This window comes from Clupea harengus, chromosome 6, assembly GCF_900700415.2.
Source record: "Clupea harengus chromosome 6, Ch_v2.0.2, whole genome shotgun sequence".
In the NCBI taxonomy this organism is placed as follows: Eukaryota; Metazoa; Chordata; class Actinopteri; order Clupeiformes; family Clupeidae; genus Clupea; species Clupea harengus.
In genome coordinates this window covers 31243193-31257392 of record NC_045157.1, presented here as the reverse complement: position 1 = coordinate 31257392, position 14200 = coordinate 31243193, and the positions used below count along the sequence as shown (strand labels likewise).

The following is a 14200-nucleotide window of genomic DNA, read 5'->3' as shown; positions in this document are numbered from 1 at the left end:
TGTTCCTTTGAGGATACTGTATTGTAGTGTTGTAAAAGACAGAAACGCAACATATAAGCCGTGTGAAAGTCCTATTGTAACCTTTTTGAGAATGATCAGTAATAGCAGTCACTTTGAAAATTTAACATGACAGAAAGTGTATGTGTTGTGTTCTCAGCCCCTGCAGGTTACAGTGAGATCTCTAGCATTCCCATCAATAAACCCACCAGGCGGCTCTATAATGTCCGAGGACCGCATGCACGTGAGGTGGTGTCGGTGCTGCTGCAGGTTGATGCCAAACAGGGTAACAAGGTCATCACTGTCAGATCTCCTCTTCAGGTAAACCTGTTTCAGAGTCTGAACCCTAACCCTAACCCTAACCCAAGGTTATCACTGTCAGATCTTTTAGATAAATCCAATGAAACACTTGGGCATTTTAGTCCCAGCCCTAGTAGGGCAGTGTAAACACCCACCCTCTCATTAGTAGCTCTCTTCACACGATAATAATAATAATAATAATAATAATAATAATAATAATAAAACTTTATTTATATAGCACCCTTTCATGCAAAAGAATGCAGCTCAAAGTGCTTTAACGATGACATGATGAGTTTTGGAACATGGTCACGCAGGAGAATGTTCACCGTACACATAGAAAAATGCCCTCCAGGTTCAAGCGTAGTTTGTTAATTTTGAGAATGAAGCTGTTATGACTCATTTGACTCTAAATACTCTTCCAAATGTGCACTTTGATAGTAGCAATATTAAAGCAGGCAGCCAGGAAGTATGGTGTTGCCAAGATGTGGTATTCAGAGCAGTATGTGAAATAATCCCATTTTGGACTGATTTGATCTGGTCAAGGAACAAGTGGATGAGTAAATGTAAACATTTCTCATTGTCACACTAAAAACATTTTTTACACACACACTGCATGTTGCCTTGGCTAATGTTAATTCACCCATTGACTGAAGATTGAACAGTGAAACTGCTGCCATACATAGCTAATCATAAGAACATTTGATACGTTTTCCGTGTGCCAGTGCTTATTTAGTGGACATTGAGATAATACATTTGTTTAGCAAAATGTGACATACTTACAAGCCACATGTAGCAGTTAGCAATAATTAATAAGAATTCAAATGGTACATTGGTACTACTGTGTGTGTGTGTGTGTGTGTGTGTGTGTGTGTGTGTGTGTGTGTATCCATATTCTAATGTCTGCTTTATGTTTCTCTTTGGATTAGATCAAAAACCATTTTTGTGTGCCCTTTGCCATCCTGAAATACTGCCCGACGAGTGGGGACATGGTCACTGTAGGCATCGCCCAACCAGAGAAAGAGTTACATGTCACGTTGGAGTCCTACAGGTGGGTTAAGACAAATAGACACCAGTAGTGCTCATGGTTCTAATGTTTACAGGTGGGTTAAAAGACAAATAGACACCAGTAGTGCTCATGGTTCTAATGTTTGTGTATATATATATATATATATATATATATATATATATATATATATATGTTATAACAGATATCATGTGCATCTCTATCATGATCTGAGATATAGGATTATTATATATCAGATATTATATAATGTGAAGAGTGTTCCTATCCAGGATGAACTAGCATTGCGTAACACACACACACACAAACACACACACACACACACACACACACACACACACAAACACACACACACACACACACACACACACACACACACACACACACACACACACACACACTTGGTACTGCATGGGAAAACGGTGTTCTTTTTCTTTCTCACTATTCTTTTGTGCAGTATGCCAATGCAGACTCTGTTGCCTAAATATGACGTTGATAAATATATATATATAATAAATATGACTTTGTCTCCACATTCTTGTGGTGAAATGTTTCCATTGCAGGTGTCAGCTCTTCCTGCTTCCTATTGGTGATTTGGAGGGTCAGTACTCGGCCTCCGCTACATGCATCACCTGGAGGGAGAATGTCCACATGAGCTCCGAGGTTCAATCGCTCCTCCTGTGCCCAGCTAGCAGTGTCAGCTTTCTTCCACTGGTGGTCAAGACACTGGCAGTACCTGATGAGCTGACTTTCATAGCTAGTCAAGGGGAGACGGACTGGGACCCTGCCTACGTCATTCACTTGTATCCAGCAGTGACTATTCGCAATCTCCTGCCTTACTCCATACGGTACTTGCTAGAGGTAAGATGCCTTTTTGCAACTGATATATGTTAATATATTGTAATAATAATAACTGATATATGTTAATATAGTGTAATAATAACTGATATATGTTAATATAGTGTAATAATAACTGATATATGTTAATATAGTGTAATAATAACTGATAAATGTTAATATAGTGTACTAATACAAAAGGTGATATAACACACATGTGCTTAAATGTTAATGCAGCACTAAATGTTGCTGATCTAATGATTTGAACCAAATGGACAAACATTAACTGCGCTGTACGGCGAAATAAATGTTACATTAACATTACACATTTTAAGATGTGGTCTGACAGGCAGGAGATCAGTTAAGGAGGCAATATGGAGTTTTGTCTAAAAATACTGCAAGCTAACTAGCTTACAGCCAACAGACCACGATTGGCACTGATAAAAGCTAGCTAGTTTGCTAACTGATGTATTTTGGTCATATATTCAGCAACGTCCTGCAGTAAAAGCTGCTCTTGCCTTGCTATGGGGTTCCCGAGCACAAATCTACAAATGTAGTGAAGCCATGTATCATTACAATACATTTATGAAAATGATCTACCCACTAAAACGTACCTTAAAAATGGTAAAAACGTGCATAATTTCACTTTGATTTACAGTGGCCACACTTATCTCAGAAGTGGTGCTGTACTTAATGACTAAAACTAGACGTACTGCATAGCGGTGTGTAATATGAGTTGTGCATAAGTCCTTTTTGACGCACCTCCACTTACGCGCATTTCAGTTGTGCGTATTCTCACCTCCACCCTCTGATCACACTCATAGCTCTTCATTGCAGAATGAAGTTGGCCGTATGTAAGTGATGTCATGAATTTAAAATCCCCTTCTGAGAGACATTAATATCCACGGAAAGTATAAAACACGCTTTGATTTGGAAAATGAAAGCAAATGGGGAAACCTGTAATCCAAATATCAAATGAAAACATGCATCATATATCTCATTTTGTAATGGAAAGAATGTATGTGTCCCATAAACCCAGCAATCATATACATTAACCAAACAATATATTTGCTAGGTGCTGAGATTCATGACTTAAAAAGTGTTGAAAAAAAATGTTGAATAAAAGAGGTATGTGAGAATGCATGTTCCAATGTCCCAGCTTAAGATCATGTTTCGTGGCCTTTTATTAAACACTCAATATTATCTGGTTATCAAACACCTTTCCAGCGATGACTGAGATATGTGCATCACATCAGATCCCCTCTGAAATAACCCAGATGCAGGGACAGACTGTGCACTCAATATTTTGCATTGAGGAGTTTGCACAAGTGTATGATGAAGTTAAAGTCTAAATCGTTGGGTGCCAATCGTTGTTATTGTAACGGGTTATTACCAGGTATGTTTTCTGTTTAAAATGTAGCCTAACCGAATCGTTTAAACCACGCCATTAATATATTTCAGTGGATGGTAGCAGACATAGCTCGTGACTTAGTAACTGAAAATAAAACGTATCCTAAATTTCCCTCTGGATTAATAAAGTATCCATCTATCTATCTATCATCTGATGTCAGTGTTATGTTTGCATATCTGGCTATTTATCAGATTTCTTTTTGAACCATTTGAGATTTTCTTGAACCATTTGCTTACATATGCGCCTGACACTTATCTGCTGTATTTTTGGAGTAAATTACGAAACCACCGACACAGTGGATTATTTGCAGTCTACTAGAATAGATTTACATTTTTCTCATACTTGTACAGCTCTATTTACCTCGGGTACGCCGGGGAATGTCTATAAGCCTGTATAAACTCCTGTGTAAGCCCCCCTCCCAATGAGCCCAGTGTGCTCTGATTGGTCAGCTAGGCAGGCTGTAAGGATTGTGACACGGGATTGCGTCATCTTGTAACAAAGGAAAAGGGCTGGAATTCCAACAAAGCGTTTGAGGCAGCTGAGAAAAGGTGCTTTCTGTGGGAGAGAGTTACTCCCTCTGGTGTGTACTTTGGACTTTGTAACTTTGGAGACCGTTTACATGCACACAAAAAGGCAATATAACACGTACACAGGAAAATATTTGTACAGGTGAAAATATTCCAAGGTTGACTGGACAGTAGTCTCAAAAATAGTTTTTGTCACACCCAGACGTACGGCATCTCTAAAACGCCAATTGGAAGATTTCACAAATGGGCTGGATAAAAAGTCATGGCAGTTTTTAGCTGTTTATAAGGCAATAATAGGAATACACATCGACAGATAATCTGGGAAAAGCAGCCGCTAGCTCTACCTAGTGCTCCTAATGCCATTTTCAAAAATCCACTGCATCCCAAAACATGTATAGTTGTGAATGACAATGTGATGGTTTGAGACTTTTTTTGTCTGATTTATTTCTAATCACATTTGTTAACTTTGTTAGTATGACTATTATTATTGTTGTTTTCACACTATAATAGTGCAATATGATGCAGTACAATTGCTGTTTATTATGGTGCTTGCACTCTAATGTTATTTTAAATGAACTAATGTGTCGTCCTGTCTCTCTCACCATCTCTACTTCTTAGGGCTCTGCACAATTCAATGAAATATCTGAGGGCAGCATGTCTGATGTCCTGAACACTCGCATATCTGGTGAAATCATGGAACTTATGTTGATCAAGTATCAGGGTCGGAACTGGAGTGGACGGATGAAGATCCATGACAGCCTAGCAGAGTTCTCCTCTGTGTGCCTGATCAGTGAGACGTCGGAGGAGCTGACGGTGGATCTCTATGTCCACGTGTCCAAGACCAATGGAAACATGATGCTCTCTGTCTTCAGTCCTTACTGGATCATCAACAAGACATCCCGAGTGCTGCAGTATAGTGCTGAGGACATCTGTGTTAAACACCCATCAGACTTCAGAGATGTCATTCTTTTTTCCTTCAAAAAGAAGAACTTCTTTAGCAAGAGCAAAGTGAGCAGTTCTCTGATTTTGCTCATCAGATTCCTTGAATGAATCTAAACAGTTTGAATACACCTTCACCAACACTAAGGGTGTAATTAAATATATAGATCTTGTGTAGGCACTAGGTGTAATTAAAGATATAGATCTTGTGTAGCCACTAGCTGTAATTAAAGATATAGATCTTGTGTAGCCACTAGCTGTAATTAAAGATATAGATCTTGTGTAGCCACTAGGTGTAATTAAAGATATAGATCTTGTGTAGCCACTAGGTGTAATTAAAGATATAGATCTTGTGTAGCCACTAGGTGTAATTAAAGATATAGATCTTGTGTAGCCACTAGGTGTAATTAAAGATATAGATCTTGTGTAGCCACTAGGTGTAATTAAAGATATAGATCTTGTGTAGCCACTAGGTGTAATTAAAGATATAGATCTTGTGTAGCCACTGGGTGTAATTAAAGATATAGATCTTGTGTAGCCACTAGGTGTAATTGCAAAGCGCCTAATGCAGCCTGAAATAGCCTTCATTGTTTCCTGTCCCATTATCTTCTGATTCAAGTCAATAAATATGGCACTTGATATAAGGTCAGCCAACATGTCAACTGATTTTAACCACAAACTAAGTAAGCATCTCATCAGATAATCCATCAAAGAATTTGGCCAACAGGGTCATTTTCTTTCTTTGTAACCAACTGTTAACTTCCTGTCAACACTGCAGTGATCATCAGGGAGGAAGATATTATTGGTGAATGGTGAATGGCCATTCCAAATGTAGAGAGCCTAACTGGGCAAAAGTGAATTAGAAAGGGCAAAGCCAATTCATTGAATTTTTAAAAAAAAGTTGAGATTTCTCGACCTACACCCCTGACAAAACACAATCCAATCCAAGGGATGGCTAAGAATTGAAAATGAATCATCTCAAAGAACAGTTGATCCTTTTAGTCTTTTTTGGTATGAAAGGTTGCCTCATCTGTTATTTTATCTTCTTGCAGTTGCAGCTGAGTGTGTCGACAAGCTCCTGGTCAGATGCCTTCTCTCTGGACACAGTTGGAAGTTATGGCTGTGTCCGGTGCCCAGACAAGAACATGGACTACCTGGTAGGACATTGGTCCTCGTGTTTCTTTAGTATCATCTTTTGTGGCGGCTTGTGGCAGAAGGGGAGGGAGGAGAAGGAGAAGGGACCCAATCAGGAACATGGCAGAATAAATCATACACATATCAGGATGACCCAATCAGGAACATGGCAGAATAAATCATACACATATCAGGATGATCATGCTAGCATACGAGTGGTACATCTACACAATTCATACAAACATGACATGGTATATACAGGATACATACACAATTGTTAGTGAATAAGGTGGAGTATTGTAGAACAGCTTAGTGGGTATACAGTGTGCTCATAAGGTTACTATTACAAGGGTAAGTAAAGGAATGGAACAGAAAACTATGTCGATGGTGGCAATTATTTCCATTGCAGGTAAAAGATAGCACAGAATATTGGGGTATAGGCCGAGGGTTTCTACAGTGGATCAGGTGGAGAGACTACAGCAGCAGCCCCCAGTGAAGATGGTCTAGTGTGTGTGTGTGTGTGTGTAGATCAGGTGGAGAGACTACAGCAGCATCCCACAGTGAAGACAGTCTAGACCAGGAGGGGAAGGAAGGGACAAAGTGAGTGGGTAGAGTTCGGCTGCAAATACACGTATATGTATTTAATGGATACAATGTTTCTACAGCCATCAGTATTTGCGACCAAAGTCACGCTATGAGAGAGATACAATTTGGTTAGTAAACATCAATTTGATAAAGAAATAAATTTAGGTCAACAATTAACAGTAGGTAATATGGCCACTTTATCATTATAGCATAATGTGATATAGAAAGGAGAAAGGAGACGCAAGGTGTATGGGAATTTTATTTTATGTTTACTTTTAAAGTTATCTTTACTTGGCTGGCAGGGTACACAACAGTGGCCCGCCGCACACTTTGCATTAGGACAGGAAGAGTGGCAGGGTACACAACAGTGGCCGCCGCACACGTCACATGCTTCACAGTGCAACATGCGCTGTCTGTAGACCAGCTTTATTGATATTGGGAATTTGATATGTGTTTAGTTGTGATGAGTTATGTGTAGTTATGTTGGCTGGCTTGGTGCATGGGGATTTTGAGTTATACAGGCATAGTAAGGCATACTTTCTTACCCAACTTGTTTCGCTTGCTTTGCTCCGTCCAGTTTGTTCGTCTGCCTCCAATACGAAACTCTACACAGAACTTTGCTTTACTTCCGTGTATATTGGCTGTTGGCCTTAGTATAAGTGAGTTTATTACAGAAGCATCCTCTGTGTTTGTGTGTGTGTGTGTGTGTGTGTGTGTGTGTGTGTGTGTGTGTGTGTGTGTGTGTGTGTGTCATTTTTGCAGGTTGGTGTCAGTATCCAGATGAGTAGTTTCAATCTGAGCCGCGTAGTCATCATGACCCCCTTCTTCATGCTGGCCAATCAGAGCTGTTTGGAATTAGAGGTGGGGGAGGTGCCAAGTGGGAACCATTCCTCCAAGAACCGATGGCACTATACTGCCTCCAAAGAGGTGAAGGGAAGAGGGCTGTTTTCTTCTGATTGTGTGCTTATAAATAAGACATCAACGGGCTATAATGTCATATTATCATGGGGCTATAAGGTCATTTTATAATGTCATATTATTATATGACTGTGTGCCAGCAAAAAGAATTTAAAGCTATTTTTATAAACTGAAATCGTTACATACTGTTGGCTAAAGAAGATGTGTAATTTCTCATTTAAATCAAACCTTTTGTCTTCCTACTATGATGTTTAAACTAACAATTGTTTGTGTCCTCAGTGTGTACCGCTTTGGCCAGAGCTGAGCACCAGTAAACTCTGCGTTCGAGTGGTGGGATCGGAGGTGGCTTCCAAGTGTTTCTACTTCAACAAACAGGACAATGGCACCCTGCTCAGAGTCGATGGGGTGAGCTACTAAATGGTGAAGAATGTATTGAATGATGACAGAAAAACAAAGGTCTCTCTTCCACATATGTAGGATTTATTCAATTCTAACTTGAATTTCCTAAATAATCTCTCCAATACCTCCAGTCATGGATGTGTACTCAGATAGAGGGCCATATTGGTTGTAGGTATGATTGGTACCATCCTCACACGGGAGAACCATAGAAGGCAGGGAGGTGATGGCGAGGACCTGCTCTTCTGAGCGGCTGAGAGATGAGTGTTCCTGGGCAATGCTGGTGGGAAAAAGGTGTCTCTCCGGGAGGGAGTGAGGAGAATAAAGACAAAGAGAGTCTGGTGTACGTGACTTTGGTCCAGTTCAGGGGGCGTGGTTAGAGTGGCACCAGGTTACAGTTACAGTTAGAGGAGAGGCAGACTGTGTATGTAGGTTCTGGATTAAACCATACGCAAGTTCCTGATGAAAGTCAGACACAATAGACGAATTCTAAGTGCACCAACATGGTAAAACCTGTAATCAGCAGGTGCTATCATAAGGCTAGTGCTCACTTGGTACTTACTTCCATTTCTACTTTATAAGATGTAGTCAATTCCAGTCAAAGTAATATCTCTGACCACTATTGCACACAACTCATATGTGTTCTCCTCTCTATCTAGTATGGAGGTCTGCTTGTAGATGTCAATATCTTGGATCACTCAACTGTCGTCAGCTTCTCGGACTACTATGAAGGCGCCGCTCCTGCGCTGCTGATCAACCATGCATCCAGAGCCAGCATTCTCTTCCAACAGAGGTTAGTGTGCAATCATGCATCCAGAGCCAGCATTCTCTTTCAACAGAGGTTAGTGTGCATCCATGCATACTCAAAAAGATAGATAGATAGATAGATAGATAGATAGATGGATACTTTATTAATCCCGAGGGAAATTTAGGTCATCCAGTAGCTTATACACATACACAAATACACTTATACACCTCACCGACATACATACATAAATCACATATACATACACATAGGGAGAACATATTCACACAGAGTGTTTCCAGATACAGGAAAGGGTCTGACCCTACTGTACACAGTGCAGAAATGTCTGTTGCGTGGGCTATTTGTATGGGGGCATACCTAATGTATTGCCAGGGACACTTCCCCTGTTTGTCCTGTTTCTGTATAACTCACAGAGGTGCCACAGTACTGGGTGCTCCACAGCAATGCCCTACAGTGGGGTAAATGTTGTCTATTAAGCCAATTCATAGAAATCCAGTAAGTTACCACGATAGTCAGGAGGAAATCAAAACTAAACAAAGTTCAAATTGTACCTGTACTGTAGTACTTATAATTCAGGCCTTCACAACAATGTCGACAAACAGTCACATATTACATTCTTCGCTGAAAACATTGTGGATTAGTAAAAAAAATAAATTGCGAGGGGCACCAACCATGATTCTCCCAAACCTGCCCAAACCATATAGCAAACCCAAGGGGAGCGCGCTTCCTTTGGACACAGAAAGGATGGAATGGTGGTAAGAGCTCTTTCAACATTGTTCTCTGAACCACCATGGTATGGACACTAACACAGTCACTCTGCCAACCTAATAAGGCAGAGATTTGTCAGAACAACAATTGTGACTTCCAACAACAGCAAATGAATGAGCATATGTGAGTCATCGGCTTTTAGACACGCCAGCCAAGTTAAACCAGTGAAGCTTGTGATGTAAAATAGTGAATGTAAAAGTTACTGTTGCTCGTTAAAGTACAAGAAAAGTCGGTTGCTTCCGTCATCTCAGGGGGGGTCCATCTCAGGGTGCGTCCATCAGACGCCACCCCAGATGCCTTTGGCTGATTGCGCCCAGATCGCGCCGTCTTTATTCCTACATATATGGACTCCCCTCTTTTAAGATCTCCATAAGGGATGGTGGTGTCAATTGTCTGCACTGATGCAAAAGGCCCTTTTGTTTTGACATTCCAGTTCATTAGCAAAATGGGATTGAAACCATTCTGTTATCCCTGATACAAAAACTTTTTCATCAAAGCATTATTGCTCATCCTTCAGACCTTTGCCAAAATATGACCTTGGCAAATAAGCTACTTACTAGTTCCGCAGACAGTAGTAACCGGGCGGCTTCAGGCAAACTTACATAACGCAGTAATATGCCTACAGACCCTGGTATGGCAATGGCACGGAGGCGATTCTCCATATTAAACGTCATTGTAGCGCCCCAATTTTTTTTAAGCTGTTATTTTAAGGTAAAACTGCTAATCCTAACCCTAACCCTGAAGTACAATTCCTACATAATGCCACTTTCACACTAAATAAGTGACATGCATCTGAAATAAAGGTACAGAAATATATACGCAGATCTATGCATTCAGGCATAGATATAAACACAAATCTGTGCAAAATGATGGATGGATGTTTTATTTGTGCATGAAAGGTATGACTAGATGTTTTTGGTTTGTGTGTGTGATTTTAGTGGATGAAAGGTATGACTAGATGTTTTTGGTTTGTGTGTGTGATTTTAGTGGATGAAAGGTATGACTAGATGTTTTTGGTTTGTGTGTGTGATTTTAGTGGATGAAAGGTATGACTAGATGTTTTTGGTTTGTGTGTGTGATTTTAGTGGATGAAAGGTATGACTAGATGTTTTTGGTTTGTGTGTGTGATTTTAGTGGATGAAAGGTATGACTAGATGTTTTTGGTTTGTGTGTGTGATTTTAGTGGATGCGATGTCCATCATGCACTCCAGCCAGGGGAAGTACAGCGGTTCGCCTGGGATGACCCTTCAGGGGTTCGTAGACTCAGCTGGAGCTTCAGAGAACACTCTGGAGAACTAGACCTGGTCAAGGTATATCATATATATTATGTTCCTGTATTTCTGAAGCATCATAGCAGATTCCTTCAAGGCCTCAAATAGCTACTCTCTTAAGCATATATTTATTGTTGCGTTTATTGTTTGTCACAGTTGTAATGCATACATCATACAGTTTGAGACAATTTGATTGTTTTGGCGCTATATAAATACAATTGAATTGAATTGAATTGAATTCTAAAAGTCACCCCTGCAATGGCACTTGTTTGCTGCCGGCCCTTCTCTGATGGCCATTGTGCTGTTTCTCTATCTTGTGTGCTAATGTGCTTTGACTTTTGTGTGTGTGTGTGTTTTAGTGTGCTGCTATTACTTGTATAAGGTATGGTGCTATGTTTTCTTCCAGGATGAGTATGGCTCATTTCCAATGGATGGCGCATGTCAGGTGCACTGGGTGAGCTTTCTTGATGGGCGGCAGCGTGTGTTGCTCTTCACAGAGGATGTTGCCGTGGTAGCCAAAGCACGTCAGGCTGAAGACCTGGAGCAGTTTCAGCAAGAATTCAGTGTGTCTCTCCAGAACCTGGGGCTCTCCCTGATCAACAACAAGAACAAGAGAGAGATTGCCTATGTGGGCATCACTAGGTACATGCAGATTTGTCAATCAATGAATGAAGGCATGCTGCCATTGAGCTGGCATTGAGCTGGCATTGAGCTGGCATTGAGCTGGCATAATTCACTTGTGTTACCTGCAAACATTACACCAGTTATCCAAGATGGATGATAGCCAACCCAGGAGGAGAGAGGTGCATGAGGTTGTGCGTTGTGATGTGTTTTCATACCGTAGGAGAAAAATGCCATGGCAACACAATATCAGATCCTCCTCAGTGTCAAGGAGGCTGGGGGGGGACATCATTTAAGAAATAGATTCAATAGATTTCTGAACAGAAAGCAGGATTCTTGTTTACAAACATACTATTATGATTTGGCACGTGGCAGAGACCTCTATGTGGTATTCTTTGCCTGCTACCGCACAATCTGCTGAGGAAGATATTCAGTTAAGATTGCATCTTAACTTTTAGAAGAAATGTAGTTGTGCTTCAGCACAAGTAACTACGCCACATCCTGACACCATTTTGAAATTGACATCATGGCTGGATGTACAGTTTCAGCAATGCAGGTAAATATAAAGACATGTACATTTGTCAGGGATGAGAGATTGCACCTGCCTTATGTGGACCTTATATGGACAACATGACGATACTTCCAATGACTCCTCCATGTATATGTAGAGGTCTGGCTGGCATTGGAGGTCCTAACCAGTAGCATAAAGAACCTAGCATAGCATTAACAAGCTAACGATCCTATCATTTTATGCTACAGGCTAAATCAATGGGGAAAATAACGTTTAGCCAGCCGTTAAGTTAGTGAGTGATGTTTCAGAAAGCTGTTTAAGACATGATTCATATTTTCTCAGTGTTGCCTAAAAGTCAATCCCTCCTGCTCCAAACTTAACGTTAGTATCTCCAAACCTAGCATTAGCATCTCTAAACCTAGCGTTAGCATCTCATCTGATCTGTCACCAATTGAAGTGTTTAGTATGACATTTTGCCAAGCCTATTTGCCATGTGTTGCAGTCCTAAACGAATCCCTTGAACCACAGCTCAGTTTTGTTTGATGCAACATTCACTTTACTTCACGTATGTACCTGCTTGAAAACAGCCTGCATCAGCTGACAATACACCATTGATCCGTGCACATCATTATACAGGTCAAATACTTTTTAACTGAAAATAACAAAAGACAGTCAGTGTGCAATAGGCTACTCAGTTGACAAATTGACAAAGGATGATTTGGATGATCACTAATCTGTACTTATTAACCTACTTACTATTTCTACTAAGTAAAGAAAACGATGTGGATGAACTGATGAATGTAATATACATTAAATAGAATAGAATATATTGTACAGTAACCTAGCTCTACACACCACAACACTGAGTGATTTGTTGTGTGAACTCTGATGCCCTCGAGTACTTTATGTTTTAGGTGAGTTTACAAGCTAACATCTTAATGGTAGAATTGACTGGAATATGAAGTAGCTCTTATGTGGAATAAAATATCAGCATGAACATCCCACTGTCCAGTCCAAATCAGATGAGCAAAATCTGAGTTCAAGCCAAGGTGAAACTACTGGGTTCACCACAGAGGACTGTTAGAGTGCTTATTTACAATACGTGGTTTTGTAGTCATTCTGAACTGGAAAGAAAGTCAGTTCTGAGTTTGGGCAAGATCATTTCATAAGCTAGCAGTCACTAGAAAGGGAAATTGTCTGTTTGTGCCCAAATGTGTGAGTGTCTGTGTGTTTTCTGTTTGTGTCTAAATGTGTGAGTGTCTGTGTGTGTTGTCTGTTTGTGTCTAAATGTGTGAGTGTCTGTGTGTGTGTCTGTGTGTGTCTAAATGTGTGAGTGTCTGTGTGTGTGTCTGTGTGTGTCTAAATGTGTGAGTGTGTTTTCTGTTTGTGTCTAAATGTGTGAGTTTCTGTGTGTTTTCTGTTTGTGTCTAAATGTGTGAGTGTCTGTGTGTTTTCTGTTTGTGTCTAAATGTGTGAGTGTCTGTGTGTGTGTCTGTGTGTGTCTAAATGTGTGAGTGTCTGTGTGTGTCTAAATGTGTGAGTGTCTGTGTGTGTGTCTGTTTGTGTCTAAATGTGTGAGTGTCTGTGTGTGTGTCTGTTTGTGTCTAAATGTGTGAGTGTGTGTGTGTGTTTTCTGTTTGTGTCTAAATGTGTGAGTGTCTGTGTGTGTTTTCTGTTTGTGTCTAAATGTGTGAGTGTCTGTGTGTGTGTCTGTTTGTGTCTAAATGTGTGAGTGTCTGTGTGTGTGTCTGTTTGTGTCTAAATGTGTGAGTGTCTGTGTGTTTTCTGTTTCTGCAGTTCAGGGGTGGTCTGGGAGCAGAAGCCAAAGAACCGGTGGAAGTCTTTCAATGTTAAAAACATCAGCCTACTTGAGAAGGCATATCAAAACCATCTTTCAGCAGCTAAAGAGCCTTGCTGGGTGAAGATAGAAAGCAATCTAGAGGTGAGGACACCAGCTCTTACAAACCAAGTGAAAGTGCAAATTATTGAAACATTTAGACGTCCAGGCAGCAAACTCTCTTTTTTTTTTTTTTACATGTTACAAACTAAACTAAATTTTCAAACTAAATATCACCTGTAACTGCATACATTAAACTCAATATCACCATGACAACATACATTAAACTCCTCAATATCACCATGACAACATACATTAAACTCCTCAATATCACCATGACAACATACATTAAACTCCTCAA

General features: G+C 40.2%; 1 protein-coding gene across 1 annotated transcript in view; it reads left to right on the top strand.

Annotated features, from left to right (window-relative positions):
• Positions 1 to 14200, top strand: part of vps13c (vacuolar protein sorting 13 homolog C) — a 127745-nt gene that overhangs the window by 87553 nt on the left and 25992 nt on the right. Inside the window, exons 58-68 of the mRNA XM_031569761.2 lie at positions 158 to 318; positions 1224 to 1345; positions 1882 to 2179; positions 4712 to 5101; positions 6085 to 6189; positions 7514 to 7678; positions 7949 to 8074; positions 8725 to 8858; positions 10783 to 10909; positions 11277 to 11512; positions 13800 to 13944. Of these exons, the coding sequence (XP_031425621.1) occupies positions 158 to 318; positions 1224 to 1345; positions 1882 to 2179; positions 4712 to 5101; positions 6085 to 6189; positions 7514 to 7678; positions 7949 to 8074; positions 8725 to 8858; positions 10783 to 10909; positions 11277 to 11512; positions 13800 to 13944 (2009 nt within the window). The remainder of the gene's footprint in view (positions 1 to 157; positions 319 to 1223; positions 1346 to 1881; positions 2180 to 4711; positions 5102 to 6084; positions 6190 to 7513; positions 7679 to 7948; positions 8075 to 8724; positions 8859 to 10782; positions 10910 to 11276; positions 11513 to 13799; positions 13945 to 14200) is intronic.